At 37.7% G+C, this 21912-nt stretch overlaps 2 protein-coding genes across 2 annotated transcripts in view; one reads left to right on the forward strand and one right to left on the reverse strand.

Annotated features, from left to right (window-relative positions):
* Positions 1 to 8998: 8998 nt before the first annotated feature.
* Positions 8999 to 13314, forward strand: tecrl2a (trans-2,3-enoyl-CoA reductase-like 2a). The gene is made up of 11 exons (XM_058764691.1): positions 8999 to 9118; positions 10432 to 10476; positions 11045 to 11145; positions 11220 to 11335; positions 11444 to 11549; positions 11761 to 11833; positions 11910 to 11953; positions 12104 to 12161; positions 12243 to 12331; positions 12417 to 12462; positions 12683 to 13314. Exons 1-11 carry the CDS (start codon positions 9091 to 9093, stop codon positions 12808 to 12810), a joined length of 834 nt encoding a protein of 277 aa, XP_058620674.1. The 5' UTR covers positions 8999 to 9090; the 3' UTR covers positions 12811 to 13314.
* Positions 13315 to 13514: 200 nt separating this feature from the next.
* abca4a (ATP-binding cassette, sub-family A (ABC1), member 4a) overlaps positions 13515 to 21912 on the reverse strand; it is a 34244-nt gene continuing 25846 nt past the window's right edge. Inside the window, 22 exon segments of the mRNA XM_058764684.1 lie at positions 13515 to 13925; positions 14277 to 14526; positions 14654 to 14746; positions 15293 to 15396; positions 15474 to 15608; positions 15696 to 15837; positions 16546 to 16652; positions 16736 to 16798; positions 16877 to 16980; positions 16983 to 16996; positions 17078 to 17207; positions 18290 to 18413; positions 18578 to 18725; positions 19274 to 19389; positions 20231 to 20408; positions 20549 to 20718; positions 20814 to 20888; positions 21004 to 21109; positions 21204 to 21236; positions 21335 to 21429; positions 21527 to 21716; positions 21801 to 21899. Of these exon segments, the coding sequence (XP_058620667.1) occupies positions 13809 to 13925; positions 14277 to 14526; positions 14654 to 14746; positions 15293 to 15396; positions 15474 to 15608; positions 15696 to 15837; positions 16546 to 16652; positions 16736 to 16798; positions 16877 to 16980; positions 16983 to 16996; positions 17078 to 17207; positions 18290 to 18413; positions 18578 to 18725; positions 19274 to 19389; positions 20231 to 20408; positions 20549 to 20718; positions 20814 to 20888; positions 21004 to 21109; positions 21204 to 21236; positions 21335 to 21429; positions 21527 to 21716; positions 21801 to 21899 (2593 nt within the window). The 3' untranslated portion in view covers positions 13515 to 13808.

The following is a 21912-nucleotide window of genomic DNA, read 5'->3' on the forward strand; positions in this document are numbered from 1 at the left end:
TAAGTCAATAGAATTTAATAAAAAAAAATTTTTTGTGATCTACAATTGTAACCAGACAGTTTTTGACTGATAGAATGTGTTATTTAATAAAGACTGCAAGCTTTGACCATGCAGTGGTTTATATATTTTTTTCTTCACTTTAATGAATGACTCCTGCACACCTGGCCTTGAACACAGAGGTGTCTGAAGGGCGTTTTATCTGTGACTTGGGCCACTAAACATTCACCCAGTAAGCAGATTGGTATTCTATTGTTTTCAGCCTTGGCGTTCCCTTTGCCAATGATTAGCGTAGCTAAGTTCAGCTGAGGTTATTTGCTTATATCTCTCTCATTCAGCACACAGCTCTGGCTGTTCCCCACCTCCACTGAGCTGAGAGAGTCTGGAGCCCATCCAGACATTCAATATGCCAGGAGCAATGATGTACTCCGACATAGCAGGTGTGGAAGAGCTCTAGGTCTCTCTTGCTTTGACTGAGGGATCCTGCCACACTGTTAATAAGAGCTCGACTGTCATGGTTGACCAGGCTGGAACAAGCAATGACTTCATCATAAAACAGTGAGTGGGGACTGACCGAGCCTCAGAAAATGGGGCACGGAGAGAAATAGAACATGATGCATTCAGCCCTCGCTATTCAAAAATATGAATGAATGAAACTAGGCTTGTAAACATCAGACAGAATAATAAGCATGCACACATCTGAGTGCTCAGATCACTGGCTTCTCTAGCTTCAAGTAGCAAAACCTGGTTTTGCACATTAGTGAGTGTAATTAATGTATAAAAATGTCATTATCAATGTATTTGAGTCTGCATTTAGGCCTTTTATTTTGTAGAAAAAGATTTAAATCAATAAAACACTGTTGATTAAATAGTATAGCATATTTTTTGATTTTATTTGTTTAAGGAATTGTTTAGCCAAAAATAAAACAAATTGCTGAAAACTTACTCACCCTCAGTTCATCCAAGATGTAGATGAGTTTGATTCTTCATCTGAAAAGATTTAGAGAAATGCACGCAGCATTACATCTTGCTCACCAATGGATCCAATGCAGTGAATGGGTGCCGTCAGAATGAGACTCTAAAGAGCTGAGGAAAACATGACAATAATCCACATGACTCCATTTCATCAATTAACCTCAATTAAAAGCTGCAAGTTTGTAAGAAACATATTAAGGTGTTTTAACGTTAAACCTCTAAACGTCACTTCTGCTCAAAATACCAGTCCATAATTTCTCCAAATTTGTTCTAATTAAGAAACAAACTCATCTACAGGCTGGCCTGAGGGTGAGTACATTTCCATCACATTTTCATTTTTGGGTGAACTATTCCGTTTAAAAATGTACAGTCACAAATATAAAAAATTAATGGATCCATCATATCATTTAAATCCATGCAGAATTTTGGTCTATACTGAAACATTTAAAGAAATTCAACTGCTTTTAAATCACTTTTTGGAATATACTCTAGTACCTTTTGTAGCTTTATTTGTTGAATTTAGTGAAAAACATTTTATAAAACATTCCCAATAAATACTGCACTCATCATAAAAAAAAAATTACATCATGTGCTATTTGTGTATTTAAAAATACTCTACACGCTTAAATAGATTGAGTACGTTTAGCTTTGCTAGTTATGTCTTCATCGGACACAACTGCCCGTTATCCAAAAAAGACCTTTTTGCATGCATTTTATATAGTATTCAACTGAACATGTTCTCTGTTGGGATCATTTTTGATGGTATGGAATCTAAAGTTTGCTTTTAACTCTAAATGTTTTGCTTATAATTCTAAATTGCTTGAGGGTTTGTAGTTTGATAATCGGACCCAAAGAGATATGATGGCTATCTTAACTGCAGATGAGCATAACAGCAGCTCTTTTAGAGCCCTTCTGGCTTTGCTTTTGCTACAACACAGGAGTACAGCTGACTAGACTCACCATTTTTTCATCTTCATCGTGTGGGGTATATGCCTGCACGTAAACGCTAATGGCTGCACAGTGTCCCTGACTGTCACCCACCCCTGTTTTATCGTATTGTGACTCAGGCGCCTCTGGCAATAAATCTGATCACCACCAAAACACCAACAGCGCTCTACACATTTCACAGCGCTGGATGCCTCAGTGCAGCACACGACTGCTCGCTTTGCATGCAAATGCAGGTGCACAGAAGAAGGTGGGGCGTCCGTAGAGGACCGCAGGTTTTTCCATTGCTCAGCATGCTCACAAAAGGACCAAATGTCTGCGAGCACTCATATGTGAAACCACGAAAACAGACACGAATGATTGGGAAAGATTCAGGAGTTTAAACACAAGGTGTGCGGGCAGAGTAATTGGGTAATAAATCACCGGAAGTCTAGCTGATGCAAGTTACTGAAATAAGAGCGTCGGTTAAGAGGCAAATGATTTATAAAGTCGCAAAAGACTTTTTAACTTGCGAGAATTTGGGGTTTCTGTCAGACAAAGCCAAATAAAAGAAAGGAGGTCGGTCTGTGAGGCACGTCCTTATGTATTAGAAAACACAGACGTGGCATTGTTAGATGGTCTAGAGCCTGCGGCCTCTCACAGATGGAGATGTTAACATGACTTTGTGGAATGAGAGGATATTGAATAAGTTTGTTTACATCCTCTCTAAAAAAAAATGAAATTCAATCCTTTAATGACAGTACTCTTTTTCAGCCAAACACCGGCACAAAAGAAGAAAACAAATCATTTGCACAGCCCCAAAAGATACAAATTGAGAACATAAAATGAGTCCAATAAAAAGCTCCCTAAAAACGAGCACACTAGAAGGATTTCCCTGCTGTGCCAGCTCAATAACATTAATTTACAAATTAAGTTAAGTCCCTTGTACTGACGAAGGGAAATTGGCGTGAAGCACAACGGTTGCTATTAATGCCATTTCAGCTCTTTTTATTCACGTCGGTCTCGGTGACATTAAGATGAGGCAGCAATTAGCCTTCCTGAGGCCCTCCATGAAAATTTAATTTAGCGCTCCATCCACTGCAGCCAAAACGCACCTACCAGGAAACACTCAGCACCTCAGATCTATATGGATTTTCTCTAATGAGCCGTCTTAAACGGCGCAATGGAAAGCAGACAGATGGTGAGGGAAGCAAATGAACAGGTGTTGGTGAGTTCAGATGAAGCCTGTATGAGTTCAGGCAAAATTATTAGAGATATGAAAAACAAAACTCTGACACTTCACAAGCCTCGAGATTGAAATCCTATCAAAACAGAACAAGAGACGGCAGACATCTCACCAAAATCAAAGGGAATAACAAAGAACATGAAGGCTTATGGATATACAACAAAGTCATGGGGTACAACAAACACAATCATACATCATAAATATCATAAATTACCCCAAGGCAACACCAGCATAATACATGCTCAAAACAGATAGCAAGTGCTGAAAAGTATATAACAGATGGCACATTTGAATTTTTTTTCTTGAACTCTCAGAGAAAATGGTCTTTCCATTTGTCAAATATAGCCATTATTCAAAATAATGAAATTAATTATCGAAAATGCTCAAATTAAAATGTCAGCTTCATAAAAGTACCGTTATTACAGGCTTTAAATTTACTATTACATTGCAGGATTTAGTTTTCAATTATTTAAGATAATCCGGACAGATTTAAAATCAAAATTGATACCTGGGCAACTGAAATTGGCAATGCCTTGAGATGCTAAGCAGATAACAAGCAGAAAAAATTGATTAAAAAAAAGAATAATTTAAAATGCAGACCAAGTAGGGTTCAGTGTTTGGCTGATTAGCTTATTAGAGCATTTAGTGTGCGTTCAGAATTAAACAAATTAGTCATGCACCAGCATAACATGACAATGAAATCAACAGAAATGTTAACTGATAGCTCTACATAATATAGAGATGTCTTAGGGTCAGCGTATCTTCAGAAGGTCACTTTCTAAATTCCTCCACGGATGAAGGGTGTCAACAATCACAGATGCTTTAACAAGATTACAGCACCCTCTAGTGGCAAATTTAATAAGCAATTTCTAATCTCAAACAGAGTGTGATAAAAGATCTTTTCCTGCTCATCTCCCTTGTTTCTAGTAAATCCACTAATACCTTCATATTTCACGCAATTTGTCAGTGAGACACTCATGCAGTTGTTCCACAGCCCTTTATCAAATAAACACTCTCTGGGCTGTACTTGTGTGCTCATTTTGCCCTTGAACGCTGAAGAGGAACTCTCTGTCAGCCGACTTCGAAGAAGTGGCCTGAGTGCCTTTGGCAATTCGAAGAGTCTCTCTATCTGAATTTCACAACTCCATGGCAGCTGGGTCAGAAATTCTGTGAGGGGGGTTTGCCTGTGTGGCTGAGCAACCACAGACGTGAAAAAGATGAGAAATAGAGGATCCCCATCATGATAGGAGAGCTAATCTAACCTTGAGGACAGTTTTAGAGACATCACCAAGACTCCTGAAGAATAAAAATGATCTATCTGTCTGTCTGTGGTTAGTAGCAGGCAGCAGAGGTTGGGGTTTCTTCAGAATGGCAGCAGATGCTGTCATGGACACTGAACGTGGCCAGCACAGCAGATATATGTGAGCTCTCTGAAGTGCCGGAAGCTTTCTGTATACATGCTTTGCACTCAGAGTTTGCTGGGCTGAGACCAAGGTTCCTCTGCCTCTGCACTACACTTCAACAAAGAGTCAAGCTTCAATCGCCATGTCTAAGCCACTTGACGTGACTAAACTCACTTGACAACGAAGACAGAAAAGGCTATAACTGTGAAACACTGGTAAAACCTGGAACATATCACATGATGAAAGTGGAAATAATTAGGAATAAATGCAGTAAAGTTTCTGTCACCCCCTTCGGCTGCTTATATGCTCTTTTAAGGTGCAAAAAAATCATGCTTTTTTAGTTCTATTTTTTTTTTTAATGCATTGTAAGGTCATTTATATCTCCACCATATTAATGCCTTGAGTTCCTTCATTTTTTGCATGGTTTATTTTTTATTTATGTCTCATTGAAGAGGTTATTTTCTAATTCAATCTCATGGCAGATTGTATGAATGGTGGCAGCTAGGTTTAGAGGCAGACCTTTTTTTCTAAAAAAGCATGCATCTATCTATCTATCTATCTATCTATCTATCATATCTATCTACCTATTCAATGGTATGTAAAACTACTCTTTCTAGAGCTGATGAGCAGACAAGAGACAATTTCAAATATCTACAGACTTAGTTATATATATCTGATTTCAAGAAGGTCATATTTCTCGCTATGTCTGACACAAAATGCTGCAGCATTTGATGTAAACCATCTTGCCAATATGGCTCCTTAATCTCAAGTTGAAAACTAGACTTAAATTAAGGAAAGGAATGTTTTGTTCCCCAATCATTCACAGTAACAGCCCTTTAGATAACACGAGGGACCAAAACACTGCGCTCCTTTACATTTCATTCCTCTTTTTTCAAGATGACAGAACATCACAACACATTCCTGAGGGTGTTTTCTATTTTTGCCCCAATGGACAGTAGAGGGCTTTCTTAGGTATAGAAGCATTGATCTCCGATCAAACAGGCTCCAAAACGACTGATTGATTGATTTATAATATTTTCATTTTTATTTAAGTGTTTATCTAAAACACAGTTAATTCACAATTTGAGGGCCTGTAGACATCTCCTGTAGGACAAAACTGCAAACTAAAATAGGTTTAAGGAACGTACGAGCTAGAAAGATAGAAAAGGCAAGAGATTGGGAGGGGGGGGCAGAAGGAGGGGGTGAGTGTGGGAGGGGAGATGGAGAGTGACGAAGGAGGGTTGGAATGGACAATTAACACTGGCATTACCACAGGAAAGGACGGAGCAGCCTGTCCAACTCTGGGGGACCTTACGTCAGACGAGGGCCCCGGAATGAGCAGAACAATATTTTTTGAGGTAAGGCATCAAGTTAATTTACAAGATTAAATGCTTTTGCACAATTTTAAACAGTGGGTGTCGAGGGCAATGGATTCTGTTTCAAAAGACTAAAAAGCCACATCTTCACAATGAAAAGGCAAAGAAGAGGAGATCCTTCATTGTGTGTGTGTGTGTGTTTACTGAGTTATACTTTAGGGAGGAGAACATGGCTAAATTTGAAAAAAAAAAACACTTGTGTTTTAACCTGTTGTCAATTTTTTAAAAAGTGTTAGAAGTGTTTTCTTTTTTTTAAATAATATATATACACATTGTAAAATATATGTATATATAATTATGTATAAATATATATATATATATATATATATATATACATACACACACACACATACTGTATATAATTTTTTTTTTAAAAATGGCAACATGTTAAACCACAAAGTTGTGTCAGAATAAGCTATATATATATGATTATGTGTATTCAAGATATGAATTTCCACAAATCCATGGTCTAACCATAAAGATGAGTTACAGTAAAAGTGATTAACTATGTTACTATACGTTAATGTAATTAAAAGCAATCACAGCATTTTTTTTTTTTTTTTTTTTTGCTGAAAATTTGTCACGTCAGTCCTCAGTTCCTCCAGTTGGGTGTCATACTGTAAGAGCAAATTTTCCTGTACGCCGGTTTGCTTTAATTTTACGCTTGCTGAACATAAACAAGTAAATATAATTCAGCACATAACCGACAGGCCTGTCATCTCTGGAGGATTAATGAACCCTCTCAGGCATTTCCACTTCCTACTGTAACACCACCAGAGACTGCTGTGCTATTGATTAACACACATTAAACAACTTCAAAATTAAATATATAGAAATCAAACATTCAAATCTAATGTCCCAAACTGTTTTCTGTCATCAAGACGTAAACAAAGAAAACAAGAACTTAAAAGCCTCGAACAAAACCAATCATTCACTGCATTCAGTTTATGTTTTAAGCCTGATACAGTCCTCATCATTACTGCTGTATTTACAGTACTGGGGGGATGGGTATAATAACAGAGACAGGACGTCCTGTCAATAGCACTCAGAGAGTGCTTTTATTGATTACTCTGCCTGATTGAAAACAGGACAAGTTTACTGCATGGTCTTCTTTATACACGAGTATGACAATGAATGAGTCACATGTGTTTTGGGTCACTTTTGTGTATTCATATCTGTATATTATTCATAGATTATATTTTGATTATTGTTAATATAGAATATTATTGCTTATTACACACAAATATAAATTATTTATATAATAATTTATGCAAAACATAGATGCCTTTTCAACAAACATCTGCCATAAAAGTGTGACAGTTTAGAAAACTCCCTGTTGAATTAAGACAAGTGGATCAGCATCAGGTGCAACATGCGCACGTAATGATCCCAGACATCTCCATCTGCAGAATAACCTCAACCACTCCACTGGGATTCTTTCTTTAAATTGAGCATTAGGCTAATCCTGTGTGTCCATTAGACGATTATTACACTAGCCAGTATAAGAGCAGTTTCAGGTTGACAGCTCTGCTGAGCTCCACAGTATGTAGTGCTTTCAAGGCAAATTGCAGCAGAGTCAACTCACAGCGTGTACTCTGTAGATCAACGCTGACGCCTTTTAATTAAGATTAAAAAGATCCCTGCGAACAGATGTATCCTTGGAATTCGGAGCTCAGACTGGTCAGAAACAGACGATAATGGAGATTCAGTGTTTGTTTGGGGGATGATTGATGAAGTGACTGCAATGAGCTAAACAGGGACAGAGCTGTCAAAAAAGCTCTGAAGCTCTGATCGATATAAACAGTGCCTGGACTGCAACCCCCTTGTTAGGTGCTCATCGGCTTCTCGGATACACTTGGAAAACTGTGTCAGAATGAAATTGTTTTGGGTATTCCCTTCACAGCACATCTTTTGCAATCACTCAAGGGGAAACATGTTGCAAATTATTCCTAAACTCTCCTTATTTCCTATTAATATGAAACTATGTAACAGCTAAAGATTGTATCCCTCAGTTGTGAGTTTTGTGATGCATCTGAAAATTCCGGGAGAAGTGATGAGCAGCTTCATCCTGAGGCCAGGCCTTCACTAAATTAACTTGATTTATGTTGATTGAATTAAAAAGTAAGTATGCTTCGTAGTGTATGTGCTGTGCAGCCATTGACTCAGCTGAATTTATGACTCTAATCTTCCAGGTCGAAATTCTGGACTCAAAAACCAAAGAGCAGCTCTGTTTTCTTGACAAGGTAAGCAGATTTTACCTCTAACAATCAATGACAGTGACTGCTGCACTCAGCCAAAACTTAATGGTATATTGTTTTATTTTGTTTTTAATGCAGGTTGAACCCCATTCAAGCGTAGGTGACATTAAGAGTTTGTTTCATAAGTCATGTAAGTTTTATCCCACATGGCTTTGTGATATTGTAATTTTACCTAGTCAAATATGAAATCTTGGTCAAACTTTTCCTCAGCTGCGCATCAGGGTCCTGGTCAGCCTGTCGAGTTTTATTTTGCGATAATGATTTATTTATTTATAATGATTTGTTTTTGGAATAGCGCGTGAACATTAAATAAGCCTACTTTTGCTAAAATAGTCCATTTAAAATCTACAAAACAATCGGCCTAGCTTCAATATGAACACTGTAACAATACTATAGTAATAAAATGCTTGTGAAAATGTTATTTTCTGTAAAACCGATACCTGAGACACATGATAGCGCCAGTTGCCTTTTCGCGGATTGAGACGACGAGAAACCTGAATCGGTTTTAGCAAATCTATTGGCTGAAAGGACTTTTAACGGGGTACCTGGATTGGTTGCTTTGACCTGGACGAGCTGACTAATAAAACTGTGTTGCTATGGAATGACTGATTACTAAATCCCGCGATTGACCAATCACCATCAAGTATTCCAGAGCGCGCGCAATGGTTTGAGCAGGGGCCTGTTTCATAAAACAAGTTTACCAAATGAGCCAGGCTTATTTAAAACCCCTTCAGACCTGGGGTCCATTTGAATGGACATTACATATTTCTGGGTCTAAACCAATAAAAAATCTCTCTGATTTCATTGTTTGGATAATGCTTATTACTGATTGGTTCCTGATTATCCAATCACAATGGAGAAATTACTTTTGACTTGATCTGAGAGAGCTTCAGACATCAGACAAGACAAGCATGGCTCCGAAGCTCAAGAGAAGGAGGGGTAAGTGCCTTTTTTTCATAAAAAAAAAAAAGTTAATTTATGTTCATGCTAGCCTAATACATTTTCTCTCAGCATAATTTTAACAATTTCAAGTGTTAATATTTCAAGTTATTTTGAAAATATTTCATTTCATTAAGTTATAGGATTTTTTCAAAGTTTAATGTCCATCCCCATGGACATCAGGAGTCAATAGATATTAGCCAGCACTCAGTTAGTTCATGCAAAGAAACAAAATACCTATAAGCATTTCATAGCTAAACTATGACTTCACAACTGATTTATTTAATAGTCAAGAAAGTGGACCCTGAGAATGATTACACATGCTTTTGATCTAGCTGTAGTCAACAGTTGGTTAGAGTACAGGCTGGGTGCCAAGAGGGCCAGTCTTCAGACAAAAGACACCCTGGATCTCCTCCATTTCAAGATGAATGTGGCCCAGTGTCTGGTGAGTGTCCATAAACCAGTGGCAGCAAAACGTGGAAGACCCAGTATGTCTCAAGAACCACAACCGCAGACCACGAGTTCAGGATGCAAGGCCTCTACCTGAAGTGCAGTATGATATGGTTGACCACATGCCAAATTATGATGAGAAGACAGAGGCCACCAGATGCAAGAGGCCATGCTGCACAGGGAAAACACATGTATTCTGTGACAAATGCAACATCCACCTTTGCTTTGTGCCACACAGAAACTGCTTCAAGGCTGCTCATCGCAAATGAGAGAATATATGGGAATATCCAGCAGATGTATTTTTGTTATTTTCCATTTGTTAGTAATTGTGTGATCTCCTATTAGCTTACAATGTTAAAAGTTAGCAATGCGTTTGGAAGTTCTGTGATAACTGAATGCAAAACTGATTTCTTGGGGTTACATTGCCCACAATTGCCCCCCTTTATTTCTATGCTGGAAGGGAGTAAAAATCGACTGGGAACATTTTTTTTTTTTTGCTCAGCAGAAAAATATCAGGTCTGAAGGGGATAAAACAAGTTTACCAAATGAGCCAGGCTTATTTAATTTAGCCTGACTTATTTTGATCCAAGTCAACTGACAATAAGTCAGACTAACTGAAATAAACCTGGCTTATTTGGTAAACTTGTTTTATGAAAGAGGCCCCAGGTATTAATAGCCTAAATGTAGGCTAATGTTTAACATACGTAAAATTACTTTATAGTATAATGTTTATCTATATTATTCTTGAATTTAGTGTTTAATTTATCCTCTTTTTATGACAATTAGGTGGTAGAGCTTGGTATTTGATATATAATTTGTATAATATTTGTATGTTTTTTTTTTTTTTTCTTTCTCACTGTAAGATCCCAAATGGTATCCAGCTAGACAAGCCCTGAGACTAGCCCGCAGTGAGTATGAGGAACACATTTTATATTTAATCAAAATATATCTTTTTCTTTTTTATAACCTGTTACACTCAGATGTATGTCTATACAGTAAAAAAGAGATGTTGTTACCATTGCTTCATGACAGTTTCAGTGTTACAGCTAAAATATCAGTCCTGTTGCTTTTCTCAGGTCTGTTGCTTTAGAGATAACCAAGAAAATATTAAAGGACGTGTTTATTCCTTGGGTAGAAATGGAATCATAAAAAATCTTTCATCTGCTCCATTTCCACCAATTGCTAAACCCACACACTGAACTGAGGAATATTATTCATCTATGCTGCTTTTAAAAACTAACCAGATGAAGACGTGGTAGACAGGATGTTACACAAACATTGTGGATGTTCTCAGATGTACCTTGATGTCTTGCTACCTCTAGCGCTTTTGAAGGCAGCATTTTTCAGGTTTCAGAAAGCAAGATAAGTGTTATCTGCCAAGAGCTGCTTTGATGCAGCAGGACCAAAACCTACACTTACCTAAAACTTTAACACTAGCTGTAACAAATCTAGTTTTGAGTTTTCGGTTTTTATAAGGAAAAGCACTGAGAGATGATGACGTGCTACAGAATCTGCCTGTTGGGACCTCAGCGACCTTGTATTTCAGAGACCTTGGCCCACGACTGGGATGGACGATGGTAAGAGTGATTTGCAACATGTAACTCTTGACAGTATCAAACATACAATCTTTAAAAACATCACTGCTCTGCAGGTTTTTCTAGCGGAATACATTGGTCCCCTTCTGATATATCTCCTCTTCTATGTCCGCGTCCCGTACATCTATAACCACAAATACACCTTCACCTCCAGCTCTCATCATGTGGTCAAGTACGTTCTTCAAAAAAATGACCTTTTGTGCTCCAATGAAGAAATAAGGTCATATGGATTTCAAATAACTTGAGAATGAGTAAATAACAGTTTTTATTTTCGCTTCAGTTTGGCTTGTGCTTGTCACTCTTTCCACTATATAAAGAGGCTATTTGAAACAATCTTTGTGCATCGATTTTCTAATGGCACGATGCCTCTCGGAGCCATTATAAGGGTGAGTGTTTGGTCACACTGGTATGGTTTGCTACTGTATCAAATGAAAATTAGCCTGAGAAGTAATTTGTCTGCTTCAGAAAGATATTAAAACAGTCATTTAATACAGTTCAGTTATTTTCTGAGCAATTTGACAAACTGAACAATACTGTTATGATTAGGAAAACTACAAGTGTGTCCTCAAAGCTGAAGCTAATTCTTTGAATTCACAGAATTGTGCTTATTATTGGGGTTTTGCAGCTTGGCTAGCATACTACATTAACCATCCTCTCTACACACCACCATGTGAGTACTAGCAGAGACAAACATGTATAATAATCATGTTAATTTGATACGTTAAACTTGTTTTTATGTTTTACAGCATATGGAGATACACAGGTCAACTACGCACTAATTATCTTTGTGGTATGTGATGTTTCTGGTTTAATAAACATACAACATAGGTGTCCAAACCTCTCGTAACACTTTAAAAATCTAATGCAACCTATCATGTATGGACCACATTCTGCATTAAAGATAAATTAACAAACATGATGTATATTGTTTGTATTCCAGTTATGTGAGGCAGGAAATTTTTCCATCCATTGGTCACTGAACAGTTTAAAATGCGAAGGTGGGTGTATTATGTCAAATTTCTATGGCATAACAGATCAGGATACTTGTGTATGACCCAATTTTTTGTTGTTGTTTAAAGGTCCAAAATGTCGGAGATTCCCACATCCATCTAAAAACCCTTTTACGTGGCTCTTTTACTTTGTATCATGTCCCAACTACACATATGAGGTAACAGCACCATTGTCATAATCAAATATATAATGTTTTCTACTACCTCTGACTGTTCATCAGCTCTTTGCTTAATTTTCATCAGGTGGGTGCTTGGGTGGGCCTGTCCATCATGACCCAGTGCGTGCCAGGTGAGCAACTGCCATCGAACTTTGTGATTTGATATATGATGCATATATACTGAGCTACAAAAATATATTTTATTTAAAATATCTTAATATATGAATATATTAAAGTTGTTCATTTAAATTTTTACTGACATTTTTCTGCTATTGGTATTTTGTTAAAATATTAATAAAAAATATTTATTAATATAGAAAAAAATTCAATGTCTTTTTTTTTTTTTTGCAGTGGCTCTATTCACATTTGTAGGTTTCGTTCAAATGACCATCTGGGCCAAAGGAAAACACAAAATTTACACCCGGGAGTTTAAGGACTACCCAAATCTCCGCATGTCAATCATCCCTTTCATCCTCTGACATTCATATAAACCAATATCAGGTCAAGATCCAAAGATATTATGATTTCAGCTGAGAGAACTAGGACAAATCTGAGCAGCTGCATGTAAATGAGGCTGATTTATGACACCCTCTGGGAACGATTATGACGTTAAATCCACTTTTCAACAATATCTGACGGTTATCATGCAAGATGATGTCTAACATTGTTGTATTTACAATGGTATGCCACGTGGGAATTTAAATAGGCAGATTTGTAGGAATTTGTGTTGGCACAACATATTTCTGTTGGTTAAATCATTTCCACAATTTCCATGTGCAAAATACAGTATTCTACCTCTGTAATCTAACTACTGCAGCATGAAAAAAACTTTTAGGGTCAAATAAAAATAATTTATAAAAGTGATACCATTTAATATATATTTCTAGACTGTATTGATGATGGTAATATTATTGTATTCATTCTTGACAAGGTGGACAGTATTAACATTTTTAATAGTATTATTCTTACAAGAACGAAATAAAGAAAGAACAAAAATTAACTTTGTACAATTCCTTGCTACAAGCCATTTTTAGTCAACAAATTACAAAACTGAACATTCAACATTTGGTTAATTACAACATTTGTTTGCTACACTTTTCTAACTTGGCAAGAATTATTAAAGCTGTGACTTGCAATGCATCACAATGCAATATGCATTTCAATAGCCTTAGCAATAAAATCTATTGCATCATTTGATTTGTTTTTGAAACAAAATTCTTTGTTAAAAAAAAAAGTGATATTGACGTAATAAAGTGCTACAGTATTCATAAGATTAACTCGGTCCAGTTCGTCTGTATTTTGTTGTGGTTTGGTTGCATTTCTATAAAAAAAAGGCCAAGCAAAGGAGGTGTGCAAAGCTGTTACTGCGTAAACGCTCAGAAGTCTCAAACTGAGTGTTTTGTAAAGAAAAAAAAAATCTCCTCTTCTTTATGACTCTTTTGAGCACCCTGCCAGATGACCCTCTTCAGTGAAGATTTCAAGCTTTCGTTTTCACTGGAAAGACTCTCATGTCCCGCCGGGCACCAGCTGCCCTTGGGTGCAGCACAATGGCATCATCTTCTCCGGATTGCTGCTTTGCGAAATTCACAAACACCTGCAGGGAGTGAAACAAAGAGAGCGAGACTACATAAAGAGCCAAAATGCCCTCGTTCCAGTGCATTTGTCACATGCGGGCTTGGAAAGAAATGGTGGTGGTCATAAGATAGATGGATGATTGTGGCAATCTGACCCTGAGCTGGACTCCTCTATTCTGAGCTTGTCTAGTTTCGGATATCCTATCTCAGAAGGAGGAGAGCGCCATCAAAAAATACTGCTGTTTTGGACTATATAAAGGAAGTCATACATTTTCCAAGCTTAAATGTATCGCATAAGGAGATACTGACAAATATTTAAAAAATCTAAATGGTACAGGTTGATCTAGGCCAAAAGGGTCTATATGAAATACCTGGTCAAGTGTTGTCTGGGACACTGAGTAATCTTCGATATTCAGCATTTCCTTGTTGGCCAAGACTAGCTGGAAGATTTTGGCCAGGGAGGAAGAAGCAATCTCGTACTGTAGAGTATTATAGTGTTTCTCTCTCTGAATGCAGCCTGGAAATGTGCTCTCCATAAATGCTTCGGCTGGGTTCAGATCTGGTACTGTGCCTGCTTTGGCTGCTGTGATTTTCATGGTGACCACATATCCATCACCAAATCTGCGGGGAAAAAATTATAAGTGATGATCAGAGAATAGATATGCAAATACAAAAGATTTTGGACCCGTGGAAAATGTGTACAACTCAAATTTTTATGTAAACATAAGGTGACAATTTGTGATTTTACTTGTATTTGAGGTGCTGGGTTGTGCCAAGACACTTCAATGTTCCATTCACCATGATGGCCAGTCGTGTGCAGAGAGCTTCACATTCCTCCATGCTGTGGATTTAAAAAAAAAAAAAAAAAGGCTATTTATTATACTCCCTTAAAGATATCTATCTATCTATCTATCTATAGATCTTTTTTAATATATAAAACAGCATGAAATTCTCACAAAAAATAAATTAAGTTTTGTGTTGTATTTTCAAATGAAACATAATACTAAACTTGAAATTATGTAGGTGGGACCTTAGCTCGATTTGATAGGATTGTAAAAAGTAGGCTATGATATTATTGGCTCATTTGATCCCATACCCAAAAATCACCTAAGTTTAAATTGTAGGTTAATATGGAAGCCTGTTTCAGCTACAGGAAAAAAATGGTCATTGTGACTTTCTCACAATTTGGACATTTATCTCACAATTTTGATTTTACCATTTCTAACAATTTGCAATCTGCAATTCCTAGTTTACATCGCGCAGTTGTGGTGGCTCTACACCATAATAATAATAAAAAAGTTAATCATAATTATACTGTATATATATATATATATATATATATATATATATATATATATATATATATATATATATTCGTAGTTCTTGCCTGTGTGATGTAAGGACCACTGCCCTGCCTCCCTGAATCACACTCATGATGGAGTTCCAGAGGAACCTCCGAGAGTGAGGATCCATTCCTGTGGTTGGCTCATCCTGGCACAGGGGGAAAAAAACATACTTGTAACAATCCTTATCTTATTCTGAGATAAATCGCACAGAAAATCTCTTACCAGGAGCAGAAGTGCTGGACAGCCAATCATTGCAATAGCTGTTGAGAGTTTCCGCTTGTTTCCGCCACTGTATGTGCCGGCAGTGCAGCCTGCATATTCAAATAAACCCAGTTTCTGAATTCCCCATTCAGCCACCTGCATCAACGAGAGATAGAGGTCTCTGTCAGAAATCCTCAGAGAGAGAGAAATAAGAAGAGATAAGAAAGTGGAATATGGTCTCACTCTGCTGATCTCGGATTCCGGGACTCCTCTGAGCCTAGCGTATAAGTGCAAATGTTCTCTTCCTGTTAGAAGATCATCTATGGCATCAAATTGAGGGCAGTAGCCCATGTTCTGGTGCACATCCAGAATGTTGGTAAGAATGCTGGAGCATCACAAGAAATCAACCAAGTTAATGACAAAATCAAAATGAGTTGAAATTAAAATTAGTGTGTAAAGTGCGTAATTTGCCACATCACTAGAAGCACCAAACAAAATAGTAAAAATAACAATGGTTTCCTAAGAATTTTCATAAAAATTGGTGTTGCTCGGGTGTTGCTGTGTAGGGAGTTATGGGTGGTTAGGGTATTGCTACGCAGTTATGAAAACTACATTACTCATGATTCTGCTGAGAAAGCTACACCAATCATTGAATCAAATCGCACCAAAGAACCTCTGTATCACCACCCACTCCCATGAATCTCTCAGACTCAGTTTTTCTACACTGTCAAACTACTTTGTCTGATTTTCAAGTGTTTTTTGCTGGAAATCAAACTTTTTAATGTTGTGATTCGCCTTGTTGCTGGTTAGTTGGTTCATAGCTTATAACTTTTAAACAAAGACCTTTTCGAAAAAAATTAATGGAAAAATACTTCCAGAACCAAGGCCAACTGTTGTACTCTGCTGGTTGAACCATAGGTTTAACCAAACCGAGAAATGTTTTAAAATATTTTTATGTTGTTAGCCACATAGCTAACTTAGTAGCTAGCACTGCTATCTGTGCAAACTACAAAGATAGCAAACACCCTTTGAGGGGAGAATCTTCACTAAAGATGTATCATAGCCATTGCAGTGTTGTGTTAGCAAAACAAACCTGTAACCAGTCACAACCGCTTCCCCTGAAGTGACATCTATGTCTCCTGTCAGCATTTTGAATGTGGTAGTTTTCCCAGCACCATTCACACCCAGAAGTCCAAAGCACTGTGGGGGGAAAAAAAAGTTTATGCAAAGCTCATGGTGATCTTAACACAACCAAATGTCTCAAATGTCAAATGTATTGATACCTCTCCTGGTGACACTCCTACACATATCCTGTCCACTGCTGGCCTAATCGTTCCAGTATACGTCTAGAGAGATAATTACACACTCATGATCTCTATTGTGTGAAACATTACCCACCATGCACCAGTATAAAATGGACTTGCCTTTGATAGGTCTTTTATCTGGAGGATGTCACTAGAGCTTCCTCCTTTGTAAACTTTCTCTCTCTCTTTGGCCACATCCAAATCTTCATCAGTTATTGGCGGCTTTTAAAATCTGACATCCTGTAGAAAGAGACAGCATATATGTACATGGAGACGCAACATTTCCACTGGAAAGACTCGTCTGAATGTACTTCTTCTCACCAGTGATCCAGGAAGAATCGGTACTGTATCAGAACATTCAGGATGAAATAGACAAACCCCTCTATCGCCATGAACGTCACATTCTTTCCCACAAAGTCCCAGCTGAAGGGATCCAAACTGAAGTCCTCACCTGAGACACACATTAGATGTGCATGAACCTCACAAGAATTCACCAACATTTACATCTTTAGAATCAACTATAAATTGTGTAAATTATATCGCTATGCGGCTTTGCAGTTATGTGCAGTTGTGTTCTTATGCGGTTATTAGGGTGTTCTGGGTGGTTGCTAGGGTGTTGTTAGGGTATTCTGGGTGGTTTTTAGTGTGTTGCCAAGCAGTTTCTATTGTGCTTTGAGTGGTTGCTTGGGCACTGCTATGCAGTTGCTGTTCTGGATAGTTGCTAGTGTGTTGCTTTTCACCGCTAGAGTGTTCTGGATAGTTGCTAGTGTGTTGCTTTTCACCGCTAGAGTGTTCTGGATAGTTGCTAGTGTGTTGCTTTTCACCGCTAGAGTGTTCTGGGTAGTTGCCAGGGTGTTGGTAGGGTATTCTGGGTGGTTATTAGGGTGTTGCCAAGAGTTCTTCTATGGTGTTCTGGAATGTTGTCAGGGTGTTGCCAAGCGTTTTCGATGATATTCTGGGTGGTTGCTAGTGTGCTGACAAACAGTTTCTCGGATGTTCTGGGTGGTTACTAGGGTGTTCCTAGGGAATTTTGGGTTGGTGCTAGAGTGTTCTGGCTGGCTGCTAGGACATTGCTATGCAGCTGCTAGAGTGTTCTGGGTGGATGTCAAGTTCATACTTTTCTAGTCTGTAAATACAGTATGGCTTGGACTACTTCTAAAATATAAGTCAGTTTTATCACCCGTCCAATATCTTAGAGAAGTCTCTAGTTAGTTAAAGAGACATCTCAAGTTAGTCCTTGTAGGCTAAGCAGTTTTGAAGATCAATTTGAGCCTGAGTCTGATCCATTTGGTTATCAAAAATAAATGCTGCTTTGAATTGCCATCAGATGCAATGTGAATCTTCTATGAAGACATGGTTGATAAATCTAAGGTGTTATATTTCCATCATGTTGACATATAGATTAAAGCTCAGTGACTTTTATGGAGGCCAGATCACTGGGTCCGGACCTTGCCAGGGGCCAGGCTAGGGTTGCTTGTGGCAGCTTCAATACGACCAATTGAAATGTGAGGTGGGGACAGGAGCAGGACTCACCAAAGCGTGCATACACGTCCATCACGGCCCGGTTCATCGCCATGTCAATGAGCCCGCGGCCCAAACAGAAGTGAGGAAAGACAAGTAGAGCTTTCTTCAGCACCTGGTTACACTTATACAGAGCCTACAAAAATAGAGACAGATGGAGGATGAAATGTCAGCTTTACACTTGAACTTTTGGCCTGAACGACTAGTGCATTTTAGAACATGATTGAAATTCTAATGATGATATTAGTGGAAACTGGGGAAAATTTGCACTACAGTAAAGTCAAGGCTAGGATGTTTTACCTCTGTACTGTCAAACAGGTCTAATATAAATGTGATGGCACTGCTGTTGATGCCAATGAAGAGGTTGATGCAGGACAGAGAGACGTACGCTGTGCTGGGCACGTTAAATACATATGACATCGGATACATCATGGGAGTCACTGACCAACTATTTCATAGGAAAAAGGCAGATTAGGATATTTTAAAATATTCATACAGGTCAGATTTATAGAGACTGCATTTTTATCTTCAGATACATTTTCCATTTCTTTCTTTGAATGCATGAATAATTCTGATTCTGTCAAGATATGCTTTCTTATCAGAAACAAAAAGACTTTTATCTTCAGAATAAGGGGTTTGTGCTGGAGTGTCTGGTTTGGATTCACACTAGAAGACTCACTGAGCTGAGGAGAGACTGAGAGACATTTGGCTCTCGATTGTACTGCTGATGTGATCGAGGGCCAAGTATCTACTCTGGGAAATGGCAGCGTGAATAAGACACTGACAAATCACCCTTCAAACCTTTCAGTGGGGTCTACTTACTACCCTTCATCTCTCAGGACAGTATGTACTGTTAAAGCTACTGAGGGTGACCCTTTTTACATAGAGTACTTTTGGATTGTGACCCACATATCTAATAAGACAGACCTAGAAATGCTGTTCTGCTAAAAGAAATGTAAAAGGATCAATGAAAGATGACATATAGTTTTCCATTACCCATAAAGCATCAGCAGAGCTATCAGGGCTTGCAAGTTGCCAGGCGAGGTGTAGCATTTTTTGTCAAATGCAATAAAAATCCCCACAACCATCGCTGCGCTGACAGCATAGTTTATCTGAAAAGACAGGACAACAGAAAAACTGAATTATAAGACCATTTCAAGGAACATAAGACAATGCTATGGAATAAATACACTTACATATTTATTAGGCACTATAAATGCACTTACTGGTCAAAACAACATGCTTCTGCTTTATAAGCATTTAATTTATGATTATTATTTATCCAGACCAGGGCTCAACAATATGGATGTAGTTGCAAATTGTGCCGATTTATCACCAAGAAAATCTTTTCTAGCTGGCTAACAGAGATTTTTTTTTTTTTAATTGCAAAAATGATTTGTGATAGACTGAAAGCATAAGCAAGAAAACTATAAACCAATCAATAAATGTTTTGCATAGTATTTTTGGTAAAGTGTATTTATAAATTTATGACATTGCATTTATAGCAGTATAATTTCCAGCTTGTTGCATATTTTCTTTTTGATAAGAAAACAATAATTTAAATAACTTAATTTAATGAAAAAAAGTATTAAATAGTAAAATGAAGATAAAGAACATAATGTTTACTAAGGAATTTATATATATATACATATATATAATTATTTATCATATATATATATAAAATCATTGTAAAAAGTAAAATATTTTTTGTTGTTGTGGGGCCAGTTATTTTTTTTAATTACATTTTTTTTTTATTAAAAACGTAATTCAATGAACAAAAGAAATGGTACAGAACATAACATTTAATGAAAAATGTGAATTATTTCTAGCAAATATAGAATTGCATTGCTAAACAAAGCTTTAATAATTTAATTTAAGTTTACTTTTTTTTTTTTTTTTTTTTTATAAGGTCAGTGACAGTGTTATGGTTGGTTGTAGAGTCTTTATACTAACCATGTCCCAGAAGAAGTTAGCAATCCAGTACACCAGAGGACTGACCCCACTCACAAACTGCAGGTGTTTGGCCTGCGTCACTCTCTCCTGGATCAGATACAGCACAAAACTGGCCGGTACGAAGGACATGGCAAAAATCACACAGATAGCTACCACGGCATCCACTGAAGTGGTCAGTCTGAAAGAATGTATAAGTAAACAATACTTACACAAAGAGAAGAACACTTACATAAAAACTTTTTGCATGCATAAAATGCTCTACTGAGACTGATTTGCAAGTAAAACACCTGTGTGAAGTACTGTCAGCATTACACTCACACTGTGACCTCCGACAGCTGTTCCTTGGTCAGGTTTAGTGGATGATTGATGGCTGTGATGCCGTACTCATTTAAATCAGCTCCAGGAGGCAGGTTTGCTCGAAGGATGGCGTTATTCGCCACGTTCATGAAGGCCACCATAGCGTGCCAGCCTTTGTTATTGAACCACACCTAGAGGAGATAATAAATGGGTTTTTTATCTTGAATGGGATGAGCCGAGCTCAGTAAACTGTGACAGGAAGTGAAGCTAAAAGAAGAAATCTTACCTTGACATTGTTTTCAGTTTCCATATATCTCAAGAAAGTCCCAAACTCCTGCAGAGTAAGTTTTGAGTATCTGCCCTGTAAATGATCACAATTTTTTTAATTAATTATATTATAAAAACTAAAAGTAATTTTTATTCATTACTTTGCTTTGATTACATCAGTTCACAATGAAAACAACCAGAACAGTTACCCCTGTGACGTTAAGCAGACGTCCTAACTGAGCAGCTGCATTCTGGATGGTTTTAGGATCCACATCAAGAACAGGAAGTAGTCCTCCAACAGAAATGCCACCATACCTGAAGAAAAGAGACCGTCATTCTTCCACATACTTAGATCACAGAATGCATGTATGTGTTCTCTAAGTTTCCACAAGGTGGAGTCGTTGTATACCTCTGTTCATTCACCCAGTACTTGCTCTTCAAACTGTACAACAAAAAATAAATAAATAAATAAATAAAGATGAATTCCTGGAAACATAAGACCAAGTTAATGAATTATTAGTCACAAATGGGCCATAATACCTTGTCCGTATTAAGTTTGTGTAGGTCTTCACCAAATAATCCGAGATGTTCCTGCCGGTTAAATCCGTCAACACATCACCAGTGGACTGAATCCTCTGAAATGCAGGAAACTATCACATCACTAATAAAAAAACATCACTAAACATAATTTTTAAGACTTTATAGTGTCTTATCTATAGCTGAGAGACAAACCTGGGGAGGAGGAAGACCTCCAGCACCTTCTGGACACACAGGTAACATGGTGAGTTTGTTGGGCGTGCTGCACTGGCAGCTGGGAGACGGACTGATGTCCGTCCATTCTGGGTTACCCAGCATCTCAATGAGCGCTGGGTTCACCAGGGGCATCTCCCACTCTGTGGTTATGTTATTACATGGATAGTCTCTGTGGGATACAAAAATGGACATGGTAAGCAGGACAAACACCTTTGGATATTCTTTAATATCATTAGAATGCATGTACACATACACAAGAGGTTCATCCACCATACAGCGAGTCCCAAATCCAGGTCTGTTTAGAAGAACCTCACCAAAATATCTCATATCTGGGCTTTGTGTCTGTTCATTACTGAAAAAGACAT

Source organism: Onychostoma macrolepis, chromosome 24, assembly GCF_012432095.1.
Source record: "Onychostoma macrolepis isolate SWU-2019 chromosome 24, ASM1243209v1, whole genome shotgun sequence".
Taxonomy (NCBI): Eukaryota; Metazoa; Chordata; class Actinopteri; order Cypriniformes; family Cyprinidae; genus Onychostoma; species Onychostoma macrolepis.